This window comes from Marmota flaviventris, chromosome 1 (assembly GCF_047511675.1).
Source record: "Marmota flaviventris isolate mMarFla1 chromosome 1, mMarFla1.hap1, whole genome shotgun sequence".
Classification (NCBI taxonomy): Eukaryota; Metazoa; Chordata; class Mammalia; order Rodentia; family Sciuridae; genus Marmota; species Marmota flaviventris.
The window spans coordinates 206,594,050-206,618,641 of record NC_092498.1 but is presented as its reverse complement, the minus strand read 5'-3'; the positions used below and the strand labels follow the sequence as shown (position 1 = coordinate 206,618,641).

Sequence of the window (24,592 nt, the reverse complement as noted above, 5' to 3'; positions counted from 1 at the left end):
TACTTACGTTGCTCTGGGAGTCGATGGCCTGCAGCAGCCGGTCCCTGATCTGCTGCGGAGACGCCGGAGCCGCTGTCATTGCCTGGGCGAGGCGGGGGGGAGCGGCCGGGCCAGCGGGCGGGCGGGCTGAGGCGGGGGACGGGGGTCACTCACTCTCCGGCCTCCGGGAGCGGAGCCGCATGTTCCCCGCGGCGCCGGGGTAGGTGGGGGCGCGCGGGGTGGCGGAGAGGGGAGCCGGGGCCGGGGGTCGGGCCCGGGCCGCCGCCGCCACCGAAGGAGGAGGAGGAGCCGCCGGAGCCGCCGCCGCCGCTGCCGCCGCCTCGAGAACCAAACTCCAGTGAGCTGCCCCCGCGCGGAGCACTCTGGGTAACCCGCGCCGCACGCAGCGTCGGCGCCACGCTGAGGAAGTTGGGAGATAGGGCGGGCGGAGACGCCAGGCCTGGGCGGGGCCGCACACGCGCCACGCCCCTCTCTTCCGCGCACGCGCGCGCAGGCGCATTGGCCCAGCCTCGCCGCCCCAATCCGCCGCCCGGTCAAGGGAGCCGTTGGGAGGCGGTTGGGCGGGACAACGGCCACTGCCCGGAGGCCCCACCCCAGTCTGGGCTAGGTGGGCGGAGCTTTCTGACGCATAGGCGCGCGCGGAGCCCTTAAACCCAGACCCTCCAAGAGGCCGCCTGAGGTACGTGGGGAGGAAAATTCCTCCTCGCGAGAGCGAACCTTCTCAGTGTGTGAGTTGCGGGGCGAGAATTGTGCGAGAGAGAGAAGCTGCCAAATTTTCCGAGCCCGGGGTTCCTGGGGCCGAGGGGTCTCGGCGTCCGCACTGATTCTGCTCGCTGAGGGGTCATCGGAGGATCTCAGCCGGCGCGGTCGCCTCTACGTCTCCAGGGGAACGGGCGCGGAGCCGGGGTCTGCATGCCCACGCGCCCCCGGGCCGCGAGTAGAGGAGGAAGCTCCGGCGGGAGCTGTCATCCCAGCTGAGACGCCCAAGAGCCCGCGGAGCACACCCGTCGGCGGGCGGTCTCAGCGCCGGCGCCGGGGCGCTCGGGCAGGAGCGTTCTGTCGTAGACAGGCGCCATCCCTGTATCTACCCGCCGACACCCGGAGCTCCCCTGCCCCGGGTTCTTCAGCCTTTGCCGACGACCCGGAGGGTGAAGGGCAGAATGGCCGCCCCGTGGAGAATCCCTGGTTTTCAAGACCATTGGAGCATCCTGCTTGACGAGGAGATGTGGAAAGCCGAAACCCTTATTCTCCGAACCAAACATTTAATAGGAGGAAATCGAGGACCAGGCCAAGGTCACTCGGAGCCTTAGGTCAGACCCACGACGGCTGAAGCCAAGTCTGAGGGCTTCCCAGCCTCCTCCCCGTTGTGCAGGCTCTATCTGCCGCCTCCCCTCCGAGAGCTGTTGGAACTGCTGTTAGCAGAAGGGGGAAAGGCAGGCTCGGTGGGGACTACTCGTGGCCTCGGGAGAAATGACTTTTTTGGTTGTTACCGGAAGACCTAGATGTAAAACAGGAGGGAGACGGCTAATGAGAACCACGTGTCTCGTTGGAACTGCGGGACCCCTGTTAGTCTTGCATTTGTCATGCTTCTGGGAAGCATTTTTATTTGCAAAAACAGCTACTTTTGCACGTGGCTGTTGTTGCTTGTTTCTGCACATTTTAAAAGTTTTACATTACACTTGTAGAAAAAATAAACATGAACAAAATACTTCTCTATTTGATTTACTCGCTCTCTTTGCCCTGGAATGAGACGCTTTGTGTACATGGTCCAAGTTGGAAACTGGCCCATTTGGAGATATTCTTTTATCTCACTTCAGATAAGCAAAATAAACAAGCTCTTCCCCAGTCATATTCCAGACTTAGCTCTTAATTTCTACTCAGGTGCACATCTTTTAGGTCAAGGATTACATAGAAATGAACAATTTGTTTTGCATGGTTCAGGCTGTTTTAAGAAAAAGCTAGAAAACAACTTACCTGATTTTTAAAAAGGTTTTTAATACCTTTAGTTTCATGTGGTGCTGGAGATTGAACCCAGTGTTTCACACACGTTAGGCAAGTGCTGTCTGTACCCCTGAACCTCAGCCCTGGCCCCTTAAAACGGTTTTTAAACTAAGAAGCAGATGCGGGTGCAACTCAGTGGTAGAGTGCTTGCCTAGAATGTGTAAGGCCCTAGGTTCAAGCTCCAGCAAACAAACCAAAACAAAAAACTAGGCATTAAATTGTATTTCATGAGGGCACTGGCTCATTTCAGAATTCCCAGTAGACAGAAAAGTTCTTAATATTTGTGGAACAGCTGGGTACAGAGATATACACCTTAATCCCAGATACTCAGGAAACCCAGGCAAGAAGATTGCAAGTTCAAGGCCAGCCTTTTTGTTTCTAAGGGCTGAAGTTCAGCTCAGTGGTAGGGCACCCTTGGATTCAATCCCCAGTACCACATCCCCCCCACCAAAAAAAAAAAGTGGAATAAGGGATATTTCATCAGATACACCCCAGGCATATGCATGCATTTTATTTCCACAGATCCAGTAACACTGTGGGCCTTTAATATTTCTTCAATGGTATCTTTTATAAAATGTTAACAAATCCTCTATACATATAAGGATACACATAGACACAGGTAGATATATATGGTTTTATTTCACAATTAACAGAGAATAGCGAGACTATAACTATAAACAGCCAATAATGGGCATCTTAACAAGTTAGCAGCTTCTGTTAAAGTCCAAGCTAGGCACTCCAGTCCACCTAGCCACTCCAGTCCACCTAGCCAATCTTCTGCTCCTATGAAGACACCTGAAATGGCTCCTATCAGTTATGCAAAGGCAGAGCATGCCATAAAGCCTCTTACTGAAATAGTTGTCGATGACAAATGATAGCCCCTCTGCAGCCCCACTGTCCTAAAAGCACAAGATCATTTGTGTTTTTAATATCCTTGAAAATCTGTCTCACCTCATAGAAAAGTGGCCTCCTTCCAGAGAGAAAGGGAGAGGACATGGCTGAGTCCATAACTTCTCTTGCCATGAGAAGCAGGGAAAGTTAGTTTTAGGCAGCATTGCACAGGGCATCTTCAGTCAAGCCTGGCAGGGAGGGAGTGGGCTCTTTTTCCCCTTAACACTCTGCTGTGACCCAAGCAGGAACCTGGGCATACAAGGGCATCACAGAGGGGAGAAGTGAGCAGTAGGCAGGCTCCACCACCCCCACAACCTTACTGGACCATCTTCAACAGTGGCACCATGTGGTGTGATGGAACAACAGCAGGAATGTGTTCACCAGACTTTTATACAGAAGCAAGCCCCTGGGTGACAGGCCATTTCAAGATCAAGCCACTGGACTTATCCCAGTAAGGGATGTGAGGGCTCCAGTGATTAACAGGAAAAACAAAAGTGACAAAATCAATCACTCTACTTTGGCCCATTCGTTTGCTGAGTTGGGTGGGGATTTTTAAAACACCTTTTCTCATTTATTAACTCATTCAACCACATAATATCAGAAGCACCTAAAGATGGGTGTACGAGTTCTGCTTGGTTCTGCAGTTAGTCCTATTTACTGTAAAAGTGAACGCAGTTTTAATTGGTTTTGATTAACGCTGAAGTGTCTGCTACTTAAATCTTATCTCCAAGTAAACAGGACACAAAGGCACTCACAGTCTGCTCTTAAAGTTCTAGTTTTGAAGCCAAGCACTGGAACCAAGTTGGGCCCATTAACACAATACTGTGATTTTTCTATACAAGGAAAGTACTCTGGAACACCACGCAGGGAAAAAGTCATTCTGAACGGCAGAACCAGGAAAGATGTTTGATAAGGCCATAGCACTTCAACTGAGATACTGCAGTATGTTCATATCCTCTGATCTGTTGTTTCACAGGTTCTAAAAGTTTTTCCCAAGGAAGCAATCACAGAAGACGAATGTGTGCGTGTACAAGAAGTTCATGGCAGCACTGTTTACAGGAGCAAGAGATTAGAAGCAACCTAAGTGTCCAGTAATGAGGGAGTATAAACGGACTGAGGGTCAATTCAACATCAAGGGAAAGTTATGGGCTGGAAACTGGAAGAGGCCACAGGGAGTCTTCTGGGTGCTGCAACACTCTAGACCTCAACCTGGGCCGTGGTCTCCTGAGGCATGTACATGTAGATTGGCCAGCCGGACAACGCTGTGAAGTGAACCCAAGGTTGGGCGGAGCTCAGCAGAAAAGTGCTTGTCTAGCATGCCTGAGCCCTGGATTCCACCCTTACCTCAAAAAAGAAAAAATAAAGTAAATCTCAAAAAGTAAATAAAAGGAAACACACACACACACACACATATGCACACGTGTATTTGTGAGAATCAGCCATTAAAAACCAGTACTGAATAGCATAAAGATGGGTGAGATTCTCCAAATTTAATTTAAAAAATGATCAAATGAAGTATATTAACTGCATACATTATGATCTTAATTTTAGTTTTATTAAAATTATACACACAAACACACACTTATGCATGTGATACACAGAAAGAATACTAGGAGAAAGGAAACCAAAATATTACGAGTAGTTCTCTCTGATAAATAGAAGGACAGACAAATTTTTCTCTTACACTTTTCCCTGGAGTATCCTATTTTCTAGAAGGAACATGTACTGCCTTGTAGCCATCTTGTTAAGTGCTGGGATAGTTCCCATCTTCAGAAGCCTTTACAGTTCTCACTGCCTGCCTGATCATTGTCACTGGCTAATCTGCAGTGAGCCCATAATCCCCGAGACACTGGTGATGGATTTGCTCTCAGGCTGGCGACTAATGGATGAAGATCTAAGTCCCACAGTTTATTTTTGCCTTACTGCCCCAGTCTGGTATCATTATTTTTAGTGAAAAGGAGTAACAACAGGGAATTACATTTATTGAGCACCTATACTGCCTTAAGGTCCATGGTAAGGACTTTACATGAAGACCCTGATGAAACCACTCTGGATAAGTAGGTCCTTTTATCAGACCCCCTCAACTCCGGACTGGGCATGTGACTCCCTTTAGTCAAGAGAATGCAGCACACACCATACTCTGCTTGGTCCAGGTTAAAACCTTAAGAAGGTCTGGCAGTTACCATGTGACTCATAATTTCATTCCTAGAAATCTCTCCCAAGAAAACTGAAAATGAACATTCACATAAAAACTGGTGTGTGTACATGTTCACAGCAGCACTATTCATAATAGCCACCAAGTGCAAATATCCCCAATGCCCATGAACAGATTAATGAGTAAATGTCTACACATTCACACCATGGAATATTATTTGGCCCATAAAAAGGAATAAAGCACTGATACAGACCACAATTTGGATGAATCTTAAAAACATGATGCTGAGTGAAAGAAGCCAGACACAAAAGGTCATAAAGTGTATGATTCCATCTGTAGAAATGTCCAGAACAGGCAAATCCATAGAGACATAAAGCAGATCAGCAATTGCCAGGAATTGGGGAAAGCAAACTGGGAGTGACTGCCAATAGGCTAAGGGTTTCTTTGGGTGGGACGTCATAAAAATGTTCTGGATTTATCATAGTAACGGTTGCCCATCATCGTAAATGTACCCAAAAATAACTGAAATATGCACTTTTAAACAGGTGAACTACATGTGAATTTTACCTCATTAAAACTGTCAAAGAAAAAAAATGATAAAAAGGAAGAGGTGGCCTGGCAGCTTCTGCTTTTGCAGTTTTGGAGCACCAATCCGGCCAGGCTGGTCCAACATGGCCAAGTGCCAGAGGTATGAGTTGACAAGTCCCCTGACTCACCCCAATGGACACCATGTGCCCTGTCCCTACTGCACCCTATCCAGTTTGCCAGCCCACAGAGATGTGACCAAATACTTGTGGTCTGAAGCCTCTGAATGTTGCAGCATCTGTTATGCTGCACTACATAACCAGACAACTGCCATTATCATCATCATCATCATCATCATCATCTTGAGAGGGGGGTCTACATTGTTCAAGTGTCCTGGGCTCAAGTGATCCTCCCAAGTAGCTGGACTACAGGAATAACAGTGAGCGTTCCAAGCCTCAGGTTACACGTAAGGGGGAGCCTGAGGCCAGAGAGGAGACTCACCCAAGGTCACTCAGCTCCCCACTGGAGCTGGACACCTCGCCAGATCCTTCCATTTCCAGTGTGCTCAGCAGCCTGTGTGTGTAGCACTTCATGCCTGGTCATCTGCCCCATGGGTTTTTCTCCTTCTGTGAACCTAACCTGGCCTGAATCTTGACTGATGGGCAGTACACACACTTCTAGGCAGCTCTTTCTCACATGGGAATTAAATCTTTTTTTCCCCCTGCTTCTCAAGGGTCTTCCATTTCATCTTGCCTAAGCCCTCGCTATGAGGTCATAATGTGCATCGCATCATGCACATGCACACGCGTGCCATCCACCTGTGCTCCCTGGGTTCCTCGCCTGTCTTCTTCCTCACCACCCCTGAGTGTATTCTCTCCACACCTGCCATTCTGGGCATCCAAGGGATCTGCTTCTCAGATTACTCATGTGGGCTGGATTTGGGACAGGACGATAAGTCCAGCCCAGAAGTCAGGGTTTCCAAAATCTATGTTCAGGTCCCTTCTAAAAAACAGCATGGTATTTGCACAGAACCTCTGCACATCCTCCTGTGGAGTCTAAACCACCTCTAGGTGACTTGTAATGGCCACTAAAATGTAAATGCTGTGTGTATGGTTGTTATCCTGCAGTGCTTAGGGAACATGGAAAAGGAAAAAAGTCTAGGTGTGTTCAGTAAGATACATAATCTTTTTCCTAATTATTTTTGATCCAGTTGGTTGAATCCATGAATGCAAAGAGCCACCGTGCCCAGTCCTGAGCCAGACTCTGAGCCAAACCAGGTATAAGCCATTTCCCCAAAGAGCTAAAGACAAGGGCTGAGGGGCTGGTGTTGAAAGCCAACCAGGACACAGGAAGAAGGGCAGAACGGGTAGAAGCAACACTAAAAGACCCCATAGGACCAGTGGAACTTTCTAGGAACAAAGGCATGAGGTACCCAAACACAGGGAAACACCAAGGATACACCAAAGAAGGATTTCCAACAACAAACCACAGTCCAGCAGGGTTATCTGATGGTATCCACGGGGGATTGGTTCCAGGACTCCCTGTGGACACCCAAATCCATAATTGCTCACATCCCTTCTATAAAATGATGTAGTACTAGCACAGGAACCATACCTGTCCTCCTGAATATTTTAAACAATCTCTAAGTGACTTAGAGTAGCTAATAGAATGCAAATGCTAAAATACATAGTTGTGATACTGTATTGCTTAGGGACTGAAAAGAAAAAACACCTAGGCATGTTCAGGATATACACAATTTTCCTCCCAAACAGTTTTGGTTGGTTGAATCCACAATGTGGACAGCCACCCAAACCTGGTCTTGAGCCACCTCCTCACAGACAAAGAGACTGATGTACAAAAAGGAATGACAACACCCCCCCTAACCTCTCAGCAAGACAGGGGCAGGGCAGGGCTCCATCACAGAGGCTCTCCACAATCCTGAACTCCAAAAGCTCCATGAGCTCACAATAGTTTTGTTAAGTTTGAAGGAACCTCAACTAACGGCAAAGTCTGTGCTGAGGCTGTTTGCAGTCTTCACTTCCCAACTATGTGAATGTCCAAATGTTTTGTTAGAAAATATGATGCTTTGATGATAGCACAACCCAGGTCCCATGAGATGACACACAGAATATACAAGCTAAGTATCCCTTATCCAAAATGCTTGGGACACAAATATTCTGGATTTCATGATAAAATATCTTGGGGACAGACCCAAGTCTAAAACCAAACTTCATTTACATTTCCTACACATCTTACACACATAGCCTGAAGGTAATTCTATACAAGATTTTTAAAAATTTCATGAATGAAACAAAGTTTCATGGAATGATTTTTCCACTTGTGGCGTCACGTTGGCGCTCATTGTTTGGACACACAATGGGCGCTGCTCAAAAACCAGGGAAGCTCTGCACTCAGAAATGGCCCTCGTGCCTCCAGCTTTAGAAGAGGCCTCACCAGTCAGTGTGTGCTGGGCTCGTTCTGAGTGCCTTCCCCTAGCTCACAGGATCTGTGTCATCAGTCAAATGGTGTGAACCCACATAATGGGACGCAGAGACCCGCGCCAAATACTCTACCCTTGCAGGTGGGGAAGCAGTGGCATAGGAAGTAGAGAAGGGTCAGGAGAACCCTGATCTTGCCAACTCCACTGATGACTCTCACAACTTTGGGTAAGTCACCTCCCTGGACCTGGTTTCAACTTCCTCACTGAAAACACTGGGATGGCACCAATACTCCTAGCACGTTAGGTATGCCAAAGGGTAGAGGAGGCATAAAAAAAGCAGGAGTTCTGGTTGTTTTAAGAGAGGAAGTGAAATTCCAGACAGACCCCCACCCTGACTCTGCCCACCACACACACACACACAACCAAGCCATTCACCAAAGTTCCCCTGTGCTCTTCCTGGCCCCGACTCACCCTGCAGTATGCTCTCCAACGCCATGAACTTGTCCTCAGGTAAGAGTCTGATAAAACAAGGGAACCATCACCACCCCCAACACCCCCACCCCACCCCCCGCAGTCCCCTCTCCCCATACAGTTCTGGAACTTCAGTTCACTTTCTATGAACTGGAATGTTGGCCCAAGGCTAAATACTTTGTCTTATCTCATCAAATTTTACAAGGCGAGGTAAGGAGACATGAGCAAGCACATGAAGATTCCTTGAATTTGAAAAGGGTCTAGGCAATGCACACTCATGAAGATTCAACTGCACTTGTCCCTGAGAGCAACCCAAGCTCTGTGGTGTTAACTCCCAGGGACACAGGAAAGGATGAATGTCTACAAATTCTATTTCTTTTTTTTTTTTTTTTTTGCAGTGCTGGGGATGGAATCCAGAGCCATGCACATGCAAGGCAATTGCTCTAGCCACATATCCGGCCCTTTTTGTTTTGAGACAGGGTCTTGCTAAGTTGCCCAGACTGGCCTTGAACTTTCAATTGTCTGGTCTCAGTCCCCAAGCCTGAGGATTACAGGCGTGCACCACCGCGTCCAGCAAGACATGTTCTTAAATAGGGAAGAGTCAGGATTAGAGATAGGGCACTATAAAAAAGACTGCACAAGCCACTGCCGGCTTGGAATATGGAGGAAATAGGCTGTGGATCAAAGAGGAAGACACCTGTGGCAGCTGGAAAAGATAAGGAAACAGACTCTCCCCTAGAGCTTCCAGAAGGAACCAGCTCTGCCAAAACCTTGATGTTAGCCAGGTAGGTCACATCTGCAACTATTGACCCCTGGAACTAACTGTAAGAGAATAAATTTTTCTTATTTTGAGCCATGAAGTTCGTGGTTATTTGTTACAGCAGCAAGAAGAAACTAATACAGCTTTGTTTCTATGGTTTGAATGTATCCCCCAAAGTTACATGTTGGAAATTTCATTTCCAAAGCAACAGTATCGAGAGGAAGAATGTTCAAGAGGTGATCATATCATGAGAGCTTTGTCCTCATGAATGGATTCATGCCATTAATGTTCAGGAGTGGGTTCCTGATAGAGGATGAGTTTGGCCTCTTTCCCTGCTCTTTGGCACTTGTACACTTGCCCTTCTGCCATGGAATGATGCAGCAAGAATGCCCTGGCCAGATGTTGTCCCCTTGACCTTGGACTTCCCAGCTTCCAGAACAGTGCAACACAAGTCTTTGTTTTGTCTCTGTCTCTCTCTCTCTCTCTGTCTGTGTCTGTCTCTCTCTCTCTCTCTCTCTCATACACACACACACACACACACACACACACACTCCAGTTTCATACATTCTAATAATGGCATAGACTAAGACAGCTCTATACTGAAAAGCCAACAGCCTCTCCTATAGACATGGCTCAGCCCAGTTAGCACTCTGTTATTTAATATACTTGAAATACAACTATTCCAACTGAGGGAATGGATTTCTTAGCATTAGTTAACTGAAACATCCATGTGTAGCTAGTGGCTACTGTTTTAGACAGCATAGGCCCTGGCTACTCAAAGTGAGGTCCAGGGACCAGAAACATCCCGCCACCAGGGAACAACTTAGAAACGTAGGCCATCATGGCAGGGGTGTGGTTCAGTGGCACAACACATATTTAGCATGAGGTCCTCATCCCCAGTCCCAAAATGAGCAAAAAGAAATGAATCTAGACTCTCAGCCTGCACCCCTCAACCTGTTAGGTAGAATCTACACTTCACGAGTATCCTCCAAGGACCCCTAGGGTTGCTCAGGTCTGAGATGCTGTCGTTGAAGCCATCATCCACTTACACACATACCCTTTCCCGGAGCACCAGGAGACCAAGTCCCTTCACTGCACTTCTCAGGTGTCTTCCTTGACCGCACCAGGGATTTTTGTTTCGTTTTGTTTTTGAGATGGGGTCTTGCTATGTTGCCCAGGCTGGCCTCAAACTCTTCCTGCCTCAGCCTCCAGAACAGCTGGGACTCCAACCATGTGCCACTGGGCTGGCTTGTTTTGTTTTTGAATGCCCTGAAACACACTATGCCAAAGATATGGACTAATAACAGCTGTGGAATATCTACTACAGGCCAGACCCTTGGCCATCTGTTATGGACTGAATTATGCTCCCTCCTAATTCCTATCATGCAGCCTTAACCTCCTAAGTGACCACATTTGGAGATAGGACCTTTAAGGAGGTAATTAAGGAAAACCAAAGTCAGAATGGTGGGGCCTTAACCCCATACACTATTGTCCTTACAAGAGAGAAGTACCAAGGTGTGAGCAGAGAAAAGGCCACGTAAGGGGCTGGGGATGTGGCTCAAGCGGTAGCGCACTCGCCTGGCATGCGTGCGGCCAGGGTTCAATCCTCAGCACCACATACAAACAAAGATGTTGTGTCCGCCGAAAACTAAAAAATAAATATTAAAATTCTCTTTCTCTCTCTCTAAAAAAAAAAAAAAAGAAAGAAAAAAGAAAAGGCCACGTAAATACGGGGTGAGAAAATGGCTGCCTGCAAGTCAGGAAGAGAGCCCTCACCAGACACCAACCCTACTGGTACACTGATGGACTTCCAGCCTCCAGTCTGTGACAGAATTCTGATGTTTAAGCCACCCAGTTCCGGTATTTTGTTACAGCAGCCAGAGCTGATTAATACACCAACTCATTTAAACCTCACAAACCCTGCCAAGGAGGTCTTTTCATAACAAAATTGACAAAAACAGCAATCACAAATTAAGTGCCTGCTCGATGCCAGGCAGAGTATAGGCACAGACCCTCTATGATGTGGCTCTGTCCTTCACTGTCCCCCACATCACAGAGGAGGACATGGAATTGCAAAAGACCAAGACATTGCCCCAAATCACACTTTATAACTGACAAAGCCCATATCTAATCCACACCACCATCTCACTTTCTGCTACAATCAGTCCTTAACCAGGGCACCCCCTTTTATTCTTATGTACACAATGAACTCTAATTAGAGGCACCAAAGCTTTAATCCCTCTAAAGAACTTATACAACTCCCCGCCCCGAACAGTCTGTACTCTTGTGTCCACAACAACTGACCACCAACTGGCACAACAATAATGTGAACTGGACACCAATGAACAGGATCCACACCTGTAAGATGTCCTTTTTTTTTATTGCCCATTTCACAGGTCAGCAAATTGTGCCCTAAAGAGCCAGAAAGCAAATCTGTTAGGCTTTGAGGGACAAATAGTCTATCACAAGAAATGAGACCTCCCCTTGTAGCAGGAAAGCTGGAACAGATGAGGTGTAAATGAATGCACATGACAGTGTTCCAATAACTTGACTTATGAACCAAAAATTTTGAATTTCAGGCTGGGGATGTAGCTCAATGATAGAACATTTGCCTAGCTTGTGCAAGGCCCTCAGTACCATCTCCAGCACTACAAAACCAAAAAAAAATTTGTTCTGAATTTCCTATACAGTAGTTATCTATAGGGGGAATATTTCAAGACCTCTAGTATATGACTAAAACGATATAGTGTCGAACCCTCTATATATACACTATGATTTTTACTATACGTAGGTATCTACAACAAAGTTTAATTTACAAACTAGGCCCTGTGAGAAATCAACAATAGCTAATACTGAAATATAATAATATACCAGGGCGGGGGGTGTGGCTCCATGATAGAACTTGCTTAGCATGCAGACCCTAGATTCTATCGCCAACACCAAAAAAAAGCATACTGCAATTCAAGTTATTTAGGACTAATATGAATTATTTATTTCTAGAATTTTTCTAATTAACATTTTTAGATCCTGGGTAACTGAAACCAAAGGAAGTACTAATAAGGAAGGACTTCTCTAACTTTCTTCTTTTGCTTTTCTGTAATGATTTAAAAATAAAAAAAAATCATTGTGTCTCCGGGCTGTGAAAAAGACAGGCTATGGGTCAGATCTGGGCAACAGTTCACCAATCCCAGATCAACAACCCATAGGTCCAAAAGGAAGCCAGCATGCCACATAATGATGTAGTTCTTGTCTTTTTTGTTTGTTTGCTTGTTTTGTTTGCAGTGCAGGGATGGGACCCAGGCCCTGCACGTGCTGGGCAAGTACTCCCACTGAGTTCTACCACCACCACCCTGCCCACCATTTTCTCATTGAAAAAAATGTAAAGTCTGAATTTCCAATTTGTTGTTACTGATCTTTTTCTCATCTAGGAACACTTGCTGAACTCTCATTTTCAGGTATTCAAGTGCCAGAGAGGGGGTTCAAGAAAATCAAGAGCTTTTCTCCGTATCATAATAAAAATCCAGGGGATGGTGAAAACAAATCCTAAGTAGAATTTACACCTTGTTTTTTCTTTTAAGACCATGCCTTTTGCTTTATACACATACTGCATGTATCTTCCATCAACACAGGAAAACATCAGGAGACTTGTCAAATATTTCATAAACTCAAATTTGGCTAAGAAAGAGATAATCAAACAGTTGGAATTAAAAGAAAATGCCTAGCTAATGACAGCTTTGCTGGCTTTTCAAATCCAATCACTTCAGATGACAGCTGATCTCGTTATCACATTGCACTGCTGCTCTGAGAGAATTCGGGGAGCACAAGAAGGGTCTCCCCCACTGTCAAGAGAAAATAAAATTGGGTTTCAGTCTACTAACCACACCACTTGAAAACGGCTGGCTAGATTTTTGGCAAAGTTGATAAAACCTGTTTGCAAACAAATAATGTTTGTTAAGATCCAGACAGCAGGAAATGCAGATTTCAGTTGAGTATTTTGGGGAGAAGGAACACCTTTAGATTCTCTGTCATGTTCTAGCCATCATCTTCAAGGGTTGGTGAATTTTTTTGATAAAGAGCCAAATAGGAGATATTTTCAGTTCTGTAGGCTACATGGTCTCTGCCACAATTCTTCAACTATGTGGCTGAAGTGCAAGAATAGCCACAGCAGCTGTAGACAACATATACAGAAAGGAGCATGGCAATGTTCCAATAAAACTTTATTAACAAGATAAAGCAGTGGGCCAGACTTGACTGTGGGCTGTAGTTTGCTAACCCCTGCTCTAGAGCAGCTGAAACTAAAGTGCAATGAGACTCCCACACAAAGGAAAGACTCTGCAAAATGACAAGGGCAGAGGAAGCAAAAATGGGTTCAAACATGAACCCTAAAGGACACATGGCCAGAGCAGGTGCAGCTCTGTGGTCTTGGAGTTTGCCATATGCGGGTCCTCACTGGGAGTGCCTTCACGCAACACACCCCAGGGTGAGCAGCAACAGGCTGTATTACTCAGAAGTGGTTAAGACCCTCCTGGGGGAGGCAGAGGTACCAAGGTGCAGCCAACTGCTGTCATTTCTCTGCCGTCACAGGGAAACAGTTATTTGGGTGGATCTGAAAAATTTGTCCTCATTCACAGGTTATGTAAACTGAAGTAGCCTGACACTAACATTGCTCTCAGTCACAGCTGATGAAGATCTAGAACCAAGTTCTTTGGTTAAAATAAAGACAAGGGTGTGGGTTGTCCAGGTGCATTTTTCTTTGAGGATTCTTAGTCTAAAGTTGTCAAAGTAGAACTTTTTCAAAAAAGTGATCCCCAAGAAGCCATTAGGGAGGAATACGGAAATGTTCCATCAAGGTGTTATTTATAACAGACAAAAAATGTAGATAATACAAGTGTCTATCATCTGAGGACTGGCTAAACTAATCATATAATGTCCTTACCATGAAGTATTTGCAGTTAACAAGAATGACACTGTACGGCTGGAGATGTAGCTCAGTGGTAGAACACTTGCCTATGCACGCAGGAGGCCCTGAACCTGCTCTCCAGCACCACAGGGAAACAAACAAAAGGATATTGTAGAAAAAGGCGTATTTGTTGATATGGAAATCTGGTCACATTATCAGGTGAGAAAAGCAGACAGGAAGATAACTAAGATAACATACAGCATAAAGAAAATGATGTACTACACTCAAATAGCACTGCATGGAAAAGAGCCAAAAGGATGTGCACCAGGTGAGTCTTTGGGGGCAATATGCAGATGGGTGATTTTTTCCTTCTATCAAGTTTCAATTTTATAATGTTCTGACAATAAGTATATATCAGTGGTAAGAAACTTCCAAACAAGTAAAATGAACTAAAGCCACAGTGATGGTAAATTCCAATGTGCCCTTCCAGGGTCTCTGCTCCAAGCATGAGAGAAGCTAATGAGGGTCACAACACTGGTAATAATTGTCGCATTGATAACAGTGGCCAAAGTACAATGTCAAGTCCAGCAAGAAGGTCAAGGTTAAAGAGAGAGTTATTGAAATAAGAACCATGAAATTTCTCTGGACGCTGGGAAAGTATAAAGGGAAGGACGCTAGATGAAACCAGCAGAACCCACACTGCCTGACCCACATCAGAACTGTGTCACACACACAGACCTGCGCATGTAAACCGGGAGGGGAAAGTGAAGACAAAAGGTTTACCATGCCAGAGGCAGTTCAGTTTTCAATGTTAGGGCCAGCCTGTACCAGTGCAGGTGGATGGAGAGAGGAAACACCCGGTGATAACACCTCCCGGTGTCAAGTGCTCACAGGCAGCTCGTGCCTCACAGGCAGCTCGTGCCGACAGGCTCCTGGCCCGTGTTCAAGTTTGCAGAACCTCACATCCCAGGCCAGCATGAGCTGCAGGCCTATTAGAGTCTTGGGAACTGAGGCTTCGAAAGGGGAAGCAATTAGCCAGGGCCCCAGAGATGGGAGTGAAGCCACGTCTCACTAACCCACATCTAACTAACTGCATGAGCCATTCAACTGAGCCGGGCCTCCCAAAATTCAAATTTCAGTAGCCTTCAGAGTCCAATGAAGGCTTCTGAAAAGCTTCCTAAAGACGCACATTCAAGGCCCTGGGTTCCATCCCCAGCACTGAAAAAAAAAAAAAGAACTAGACACATTCAAACATTCATGAGGTTCACTTTCTAAGATGTATAGCAGCCAACAGGAATGTGAGAAAGCCACTGTTTATATAAACTTAACAATGAGATAACAGTTCTCTGGCACAAAATACAACTACTGAAACAAAACCTCCACTGAGAGCATTCCTTCTTAGCACACAATTCCTCCCCCTCACAGGCCAATGCCTCGCCTCCCAGAAGCCCCAGCTCCAGGCTGAAAAGTCAGAAAGGGGCCCTCTAACCATTCGCATGGCTGAAGGAGGGATGGGCAACACCTTGGCCTGTGTGTTTATGACAAGAACAAAGGCCCAGATCTGGCAAAGCTGGTAACTGAGTAGCCATGAAACTGAACTTGACCCTGGTCTAGAAGGTCAAAATCACATGTGCCCAATTCTTGATCACCATTTATCAAATTAAATCTAAAAGGGAAAATCTACTACCAACTATCTTCTGACTTCTTGACAGCCTTCAAAATGAATCTTGGGTGTTTTTCCCAAGGTTATTCGAAATGTTTCAAGTTGGAAGTTGATGTCTTGGCTTAAAAAAAAAAGTTATAATCATCTAGGTGTGGTAACATGTACCTGTGGTACCAGCTACTTAAGGAGACTGAGGAAGAAGAAATACTTGAGCCCAAAAATAGGAAATCAGCCTGGGCAAAATAGTGAGACTCCATCTCAATTAAAAAAAAAAAAAGTATAAACAAAAGTTCCTTTTTAGAAATGAGCTTTATTTTCAATGCTATTGAGTTCTAAAAACCTGTATATTTACTTTTTTTTTCCCTCCAGGTTTACCTACATGTCAAGATTTCAAAAACCAAAACAAACAAATCAGATTCAGGATGCCAACCACCCATGTATCCTTTTAGCAATGAAACCAGAACTCCCTTTCAGAGAAACTTCTGGAGCAAACACTGTATTTCCTAGATCAAGACTCAATGTTTTTCCAAACTCAAAACCACCTATATGAGAAGCAACTTGAACTTGAGCTTTCAGAATGTGGTGAGTATCACACAATGAAATCACTCTCGTCTGTGCGGGTGTACAAGTGGCTCCCAGAGTCACTTTATTTAACAAAGGGCTTCAAAGCAAAGAAAATTTTCTCCTAACACTCCCATCAGACACTGCCAGCCATCCTCACTCCTCTTCTGCAACACTGGACAGTGGCCCACCCCATCCCTTTTACTAACAGTTTAGTGTCTAAACAGGAAGGTTGGTGTCCCTGTGACAGGTGCCCCGCTCCTTAAAGTCCTGGGGATGACCTCGGCTGCTTTGAGCGGCCAAGCAGACTATCACTGGGACGGGGGAAGAATCTGAAATCAGGACCCTGGCTGGCCCCAGAGCCACTGTCAGATTCAGCAGGGAACACGGAACTCACTGTTATTTATAAACACCGCCCGAAAGAGGTTGCTTCAAACTTAAAAGCCAACTCTTCTGCTCAGACCCTTGGATTAAAATGATTTTTAAAAATTTATACAATTCTAACCAAAAGGATGGTTATTAAAAATAAAGCAAGAAATATCCCAAATCAGACTTCTTGTGAAAGCTTGACACAGAAAGAATTCCAATGCGATGGAATGACCCAGACACGTTCTCTCCTCTAAGGGGAATGTCACCTTATCAGGCCCCTTACGGAGACCCTCCTGAGACCCCTTAAGTCGACAACATTCCAATTCAGAGGCCAAAGTGAAATTATCTTTGAAAACAGTGACATGGCTGGGAAGCCACGTGCATTTTGGTGAATATTTTTCCACCCACCACGAGCTTAGGCTTTCTGGGACGGTCCCTGGTTTTCTGATCAAAAACATTCTTGAAGTCATCAGGAACGGAGAAATGAAGACTTGACATCCGGAAAAATGAATCCTGGGTTCTATATTCGGGGCTCAAGAGCCAAAGAGTCTGGAAAAGGCAGAGGGCAGAATGACTGTGAGGATGGGAAGCCATTGGTCTAAAAATATTCTTAGAGATTATTTTATTTTATATAATTCTTTGCTCATGCACAATATGTGAATGTAGTCAACCATACTGTACTAGTTACTTACTTCTTAATTTTTTTTTTCCTTTTTTGGTACTAGGAATTAAACCCAGGGGCACTTTATTACTAAGCTACACCACCAGCCCTTTTTATTTTTATTTTGATACAAGTTCTCAGTAAGTTGCTGAGGGTCTCACAGAGTTGCCTAGGCTGGCATCCTTGAAATTCTCCTGCCTCAGCCTCCCAGTCACTGGGATTATGGCGTGCACAACCATGCTCAGCCAACAGATTTAACACATTTCAAAGTAAGTTACAGATATCAGCGCCACTGATCCCTAAACACTCACAGATATTTCTCCCCATAATTCAAGTTACTTTAGGATTTCCTAAAATTTCCAAAGTAGCTTAGGTCAACTGATACAGAAGTGGGTACAGGGAATACTGAGCTGTGCCCTGGGCTCTGCCAAATTCCTCAGTGACTGCAGCAGTCACTGCCATGGACCCCAAGAGTGGATCCTTTCAACCCCACGATGAAGGTCTGCCTCCCATACTCAGGTGCTCAGTCAGTTTACTTCCTACAACACGCACCAGTGAAAAACTGTCCGGGAGTCATCTGACCTTCTTTACTTTCAAAACATTTCTGCATTCTCACAGAATCTTTGCTAGCAACCTTTGATAGCATCATGACAGTTCACAGCACAAGAGTTCTTCAAGTTACCTAACCCTTCCCCTGTTCTTGGACATTTCTAGACTTTTTGTTTTGAAAGTGTCATCTTCGTAAAGGGATAATGCATGGCCACCTCCTGCCCTTTTCTCAGTACTAGAGTTTGAACCCAGGACCTCATACATGCTAGGTTAAGTTCTCTACCACTGAGCCACATCTCCAGCCTATTCAATTTCTATTTTGAGACAGCGTCTCAGCAAGTGCAGGGGCTGGCCTTGAACTTGAGATTCTCCTGCCTCAGCCTCCATTATAGACATGCACCACAGCACCCAACTTTACTTTCTAATATACTAGGAAAGTCACTCACTGCCTTCCTGCATAAAGTCTCTCCTTCTTCTCCTTGTGCTGGGGATGCAGAGCTACATCCCCAACTGAAAGCCCTTTCTTAAGAGAATCTTCTCTCACCCAAAGCCCCCACTGAAAGAGCTGGCCTAAATCAGAGGTTTACATGCATTCTCTGTCAGGGGCCACAAAGTAAACAGTACTGGCCTCAGGACCTTTACGCATGCTACTTTCTGTGCTGCCATGCTTTTTTCTCTAGCTCTGCAAATGGCAGATTCCTTCTGTCCTTTAGGTCTTGATTTAAGAAGCACTTACCCAGAGTCTTTCTTTCCCTCATCTCTGAAACTGGGAGCTCCCTTCCCACTTGCCACCTCAACCGATTGCTTCCTTTTTGCCTTTTTTTTTTTTTTAGTTCCATATCCCACCAATTTTACTGTGCACTTTCTGAGGGCAAGGACTATGGCTGTCCTGGCCTCAGCCTTCAGTTCAGAGTACAGCCCCAGATGGAGAGTGAATACATGGGCACCTAGAGAGACAAAGGATGGAGTCACCCAACTCAGTTCCACTTTCTGTGAGTCCTGGTTACACTTCCTACACTCAAGTGCAAATTCCTTGATCTGCAATCACAAGCCTCTTTGTTTCTGGGCAGGACTCATTCATGCTCCCAAACTGACTGGCCAAGCAGGACACCTGGAGAAGGGTCTCTCTGGGAATATGTCACGGTTCTCATTCTGGGATCTAAAAACTTTCCAGAGACCCAGTTGAATCCCTTCTCCCCAGAGCTGCTAAATCCTGGAACCACCCCCAGATAGCCACAAGGCTGGCTCAAGGACCACCCAGCAACCCTGAATTCAGTATCTCCAATGCTCAGAACAGTTAACATTGTGTCCTCGTCCTTTTCAGGGGAAGCATGTGGGGACGGACCCAGTGAGGCCTAGAACTTAGCGTTCATTTCAAGTCCATTTACTGTGAATCTCATGATTCATTAAAAAAAGTGTTGGAATCATGATCCCAAGACTGGAAAGAAAAGCAATCTGCTTGGGTTTTTTTGCCTCATGAAAAAGTGAAGGTGACCATAAAAACAAAAATAAACTTTGGATATAGTTCTTCTGGTTCTAGGAAGGCTGATGGAGTAGGATCTGGACCTTTTAAGTCATGTTTTCCACCTCAGCAGATGCCAAGTACAGGCTGAGACCAGTAGAGGTGGCAAGAGGGGACAAAGCCATGTGGGACCTGGAGGACACCATGTTCTAATAGAAACTCCAACCAGCCAGGCAGGACTTCAGACTCCAGTTTTCTCACTTGTGTGGAGAGTTCTTACTTTTTTGTTTTCTTTTTGGTACCAGGGATAGAAACCAGGGGTCCTTAGCCATTGAGTCACACCTCCAGCCCCCCCCCCCCCCCCGCCATTTTTATAACCTATTTTGAGAAAGGGTCTCACTAAGTTGCTTAGGGCCTTGCTGTTGCTGAGGCTGGTTTTGAACTTGCTACCCTGCCTCAGCCTCCCAAACCGCTAAGATTACAGGTGTGCACCACTGTTTCTGGCAAGAGTTCTTATTTTAGAAGCAAAAACCATGACCCAAAAGTGCTGAATGAAATGCCACAGAACGCCCATGAGGTCATGCATTCTCATTCTGGTCAATGATGCTGAGAAGACAGGAAGGGGATGGCGGGGCCAGACTTACACAATCATGCAGAACATCATGAAGACGTTCCAGAGGGCGATGAAGATCCGAAAGTATCTGAGGCTCAGTAAGAATTCCCGGATGTTGTCCCCTAGAGAGTAAGAAAGCACTTTTATGGCACTGTCCACTGCAGTGGGCTTCTGTGATTTCTGCCCAGCCTGCACTCACGATCCTGACCCTCCAGTGGCTGTGTGGCTTTTCTCTGCATTCCCCCACTCTTAGCTCTCAGGCCATTTACCTGACAGCACAAGGCCCAATGCCTCTGATGGGCTCAGAGAGGGTCATGTGCCCAAGTCAGTCCAGTAAGAGATTCCCCTGAGACTTTTGCCTCAACTACTCGGAAAAAGTCTCTCATTTTTTTGTCAGGTTTGCTGGGCTGGGAAGTTTTAAGCTCAGGGCCCTAAGACAGGGGTCAAAAAACTGGCCCACAGGCCAAATCTGGCCCCTGCTGCCTGTTTCTCTGTATGGTCTATGAGCTGAGAATGGCTTTTACATTTTTTTTCAATTGGCAAAAAACATCAATATTTTGTGAGACAAGTGGCATACAGCCATGCCCATGCAGCTATAAATCACCTCTGGCTACTTTTGTACCATCAGAGCAGAACTGTCCTTGTGCTTGAGACCAAATAATTCAGAGCCTCAAATATTTATCTTGTGGCCCTTCACAGAAAAACTTGTTCAGGAGGCTGAGGCAAGAAGACTGAGTGTTCAAAGCCAGCCTCAGCAATAGCAAGGCATTAGGCAACTCAGTGAGACCCTGTCTTTAAGTAAAATACAAAATAGGGCTGGGGATGTGGCTCAGTGGTCAAGTGCCCTGAGTTCAATCTCTGGTACCAAAAAAAAAAAAATTGTCATTCCCTGCTCAAGGATCATCTTTGCCAACACAAGTCTGGTGACACAGGAGAAAGGAGAATTGAGAGCTAGAGAGTCAAAAGTTAGAGGGCTGGTATGAGACCTGGACCCAGGAGTACTAAAGTCAATTCTACTTTAATCACTTTGAGCTGACTCTGATGTATTTTCAACTGAAAGCTCCCAAACTCAGGCACGTATACATGGGGACAAGGGGTCAAACTGCTTTGAGGAAGCTTACAAGCTCTGACTGCAACCATGGAGTTTACTGCAGTTCAAATCCTGGCTCTGCACTTCTGCACAGGTGACCTGGGCTGGTCCCTGGACTGTCTCTGCTCACTTCCTCCTGTACAGGTATGGGTGGGTAGCTGAGAAGACCTCGGCACGGTGCCTGGCATACATGGAGCTCTGAACAAACGCAGCCACTACAGTACAGGGGTCAGCCCGGCAAGGAGAACAGGGATGAGGAGCACTCCCTTCAGGGCACAGAGGGAGGGTTCTGAATGGAAGGAGGCTTGAGGGAGGCAAAGCGTGTGGGAAAGTGGCAGATCCAGAAGTACACAGCAAACTCCTGTCCAGGTGCCCTTCTTGCCATTCCTGTCTCTGACACCATTTCTCAGCCCTTGTGCCACCACAGCTTTGATTTAGAACTGTGAGGCAAATCCCAGAGCCTGGAATAGTGTCTCCCACGTTGTAGGTGGGCAATATATGGCTGCAGAATGCATGCACGCATGAATGAATGGATGGATAGCTGATCAAGTGACTGAGAGTACAACCTCTGCAGTCCAAAAAACCAGTTTCCAATCCCGATTCTGTCACTCATTTGTTGTGTGGCCACAGGCAAGTTGAGCCATGTCTACCTCTGGCCCCGGTTTTCTCATCTGTAAAATGGGAAAATGAGCCATACCTTTCAGGGTTGGAGGTGGAATGAAACACTGGCCGAAAAATTCTAACAGGGCAGCCACCCAGCAGGGCCCTCAATAAAGGGGAACTTTTAAACTGTCTACAGTTCTGCTCCCCACGCATCAGCAGCCTTTACCTTGGCTGTGATACCTCAAATGGCCTCCCGGCACACACTCCAAATGGAGCTGCAACCCCATCAACATCTTGTGACTCCTGACATCACCTCCTTTACCACCTATTTCTTATTTAATAAATATTTATCCTGCCCCAAGGTAAATTCCATGAGGTAAGGACTACATCTGCCTTGTTCCCTGCTTTATCCCAGCACCCAGAGCAGTGGCTGGCAATGTAGTGGATATTCAAAAAACGTCTGATTGATTGAATGAATGAATACAAGTTGTATACAGCTTTCATTTGATTCTCAAGAGTCACATAAATAAATTCAGTAGGAAATGTAAAATTCTGGGGCCTCCAGAAGCTGTGTAGGTAAGAGGATACAAATATGAAGGAGCTTGGGTCTAGAATGAGGTGGAGTTCCAAGCCCTGTCTCAATGAGGTTCTGTTCTTCAACCCTACTCAATGGATGCCAAGAGAGCTCCTAAATCCCAAGCTGCAGGATTGATTTTCTGATCTTTTTTTTTTTTTTTTTTTTTAAGAATAATCAGGGGGCTGGGGATGTGGCTCAAGCGGTAGCGCGCTCGCCTGGCATGCGTGCGGCCAGGGTTCGATCCTCAGCACCACATACCAACAAAGATGTTGTGTCCGCCGAAAACTAAAAAATAAATATTAAAAAAAAAAAATTATCTCAAAAAAAAAAAGAAGAAGAAGAATCAGGTATCTGAACTTTTATATAAAAACCTCCCAATTTGGCAATTAATTAAAAAAGCACACAAGTCTGAGGCACTCTGAAAGCAACAGGGATGGGTGGAGCTATTCATTCATTCATTCACTCACATGAATTAACATGCCGCTCTCTGAGGACACGGGGAGGGGATGAACCAAGACGAGATTGGGCCCCTCCTCTGGAGTTTACAATCCAGTGCTAGGGGCAGACATTAACCAAATGATAGCACACATAATGAAAAATTATAACCATTGAAACAGGAATTGAGATGAGTGCTGACTTATCAGAGAGGGTCTCACAGAAGAAAGCAGGAGGTGCCAGAAGTGGGCAGACGAAAGAACACACCCTCAGTCCCAACCCACTCTCACTCACATACGCTCAGTTAGAAGGAAAACTAGGTAGGATATGGTGAGAAAGAACCATACTCTCCTAAGTGAACAGTGCGATTGCAGGGTGCAGAAAGAAGACCTTACCTGTACTGGGCTCTCTCGACTCCTCCCCAAAGCCCTGCGTGTCCTTCTTTTTCCTTTAAACAGAAGACAGACCATGTCCACTTTCAATGGGACATAAAGAACGCTTGGTCCCCTGACCCTGCAACACACCTCAGAAGGCTGTGATTACTAAGCTTCGGACACTCCTGCCACCGTCATGCTGTGTGACCTCGAGTGTCTCTGGGCCACCACCTGCACGGCCCATATAAGCCACACCCACAAGGTGAACAGGGTGGTCCAAGGGCAGCGAGTATGTGGCCGAGGGTCCAGGGCAGGGCTGTTTCTGGGAGAAGGAGGCTGAGGCTCCCAGAGGATATGAGCAGGAGTCCGGATTTAAATTTCCGTAGTGTTGCTGAGGGTCAAAGGAAGAAAAACCAGGGTGGAGGTGTGACAAGAGGGCGACCCAGGGCTTGGGGCGGGGCCTACAACGTGGGGCAGGCTTACGCCGCGGGGGCGTGACTACGAGCTCCTGGGTGGAGGCGCAGTCTGAGTGCGGCCTACTCACAGTTTAAAGTTGAGCACGGCCCCAGCGTTCATCAGCAGCGTCCTGCAGAAGGAGAATTACGTTTACTAAGGCCGCCCCTCGCCCCATCTGGCTGTCTCTCCCCATCCTCTGGCCCCTCTAATTACCCAAACAGCAGGATGTCCCCGATCATCGTTACAGCAGAAGTACCCGTCAGAACCGGAAACGGAAGCCCCTGGAAGGGAGGGGAGAGGAGTACTAATCGACCAATCCTGGAACAACTCTGGCGAGGGCTGGGCCAATCGAAGGCCGCGGCAGGCAGGGTCCCGCCCTTTGCAGGCCAGGCCCCTTTACGAGCGAGCGAGCGCCCCTCCTCGCAGGGGAGGCCCATTGCGTCCGGGCAGGAAGGGCGGGGCGAAAATGCTTCTTCGCCTCAGAGAGAGAGAAGCCTTCTGGGGGTGAGGGCGCTTTGGAAGAGTGCTGCGCATGCGTGACCTGCCACCGGAGGATTAGTGCAGCTGCAATTCTTTCCTCCTAGCTGGGTCCGGGCTTCTGCAAAAAGGAAGCTCCGGATGCCTGAGGAGCTGCCCGGAGGCAGGTTCTGTCACAGTGGGCTCCTCCGAAACGGAGCGCTCCAATGACTGGACTCCAAAAGGGGGTCCTCTGGGCCCCGGGGGAGGCGGGGACTCTCAGCCGGCACCGAGGGTCCCCACTGGGCGGTCCACAGGGCAGGGGGTTCTGACTTGTGGGTCCCTTGGAGGTTTGTGAAAATCCTGATTGAACGGGTCCTGTGGGACTTGGGGGTTTCCCCTGGGTTCCACAGGGGACGGATGTCCTGACTGAGGGGGTCTCTTGGGGAGCATGGGTCATGCGTAGGGTCCTCAAACGACAGGGTCCTACGGGAAACAGTGTCCTAGCCGAGCCAGGCCCGCAGGGACGGGCGTGCCGCTTGGGTGGGCTCGGTGAAGGACAGGTCCCCGAGTGGGCAGC

The 24,592-nt window shown here is 46.7% G+C and overlaps 2 protein-coding genes across 5 annotated transcripts in view; both read right to left on the bottom strand.

Moving 5' to 3' along the window:
- Positions 1-304, bottom strand: part of Med26 (mediator complex subunit 26) — a 51,236-nt gene extending 50,932 nt beyond the window's left edge. The window contains exon 1 of one of the 2 annotated variants that reach the window (XM_027932439.2): positions 8-304. In XM_027932439.2, the coding sequence (XP_027788240.1) occupies positions 8-79 (72 nt within the window). In that variant the 5' untranslated portion in view covers positions 80-304. The remainder of the gene's footprint in view (positions 1-7) is intronic. The other variant, XM_027932440.2, reaches the window with a different exon arrangement.
- A 2,317-nt stretch (positions 305-2,621) lies between these two features.
- Positions 2,622-23,839, bottom strand: Smim7 (small integral membrane protein 7). Of its 3 annotated transcripts, none has more exons than XR_011704314.1 (6): positions 23,770-23,839; positions 23,645-23,686; positions 23,122-23,174; positions 20,053-20,143; positions 17,145-17,285; positions 2,622-4,236 (listed from the first exon to the last, which is right to left on the bottom strand). XR_011704314.1 is itself a non-coding variant. In XM_027932489.2 (5 exons), exons 1-5 carry the CDS (start codon positions 23,793-23,795, stop codon positions 17,270-17,272), a joined length of 228 nt encoding a protein of 75 aa, XP_027788290.1. In that variant the 5' UTR covers positions 23,796-23,839; the 3' UTR covers positions 16,097-17,269. The 3 variants fall into 3 exon arrangements, 1 of the variants encoding a protein (XP_027788290.1); XR_011704315.1 differs by having other exon boundaries at positions 2,622-4,231; XM_027932489.2 differs by lacking the exon at positions 2,622-4,236 and having other exon boundaries at positions 16,097-17,285.
- Positions 23,840-24,592: the final 753 nt, after the last annotated feature.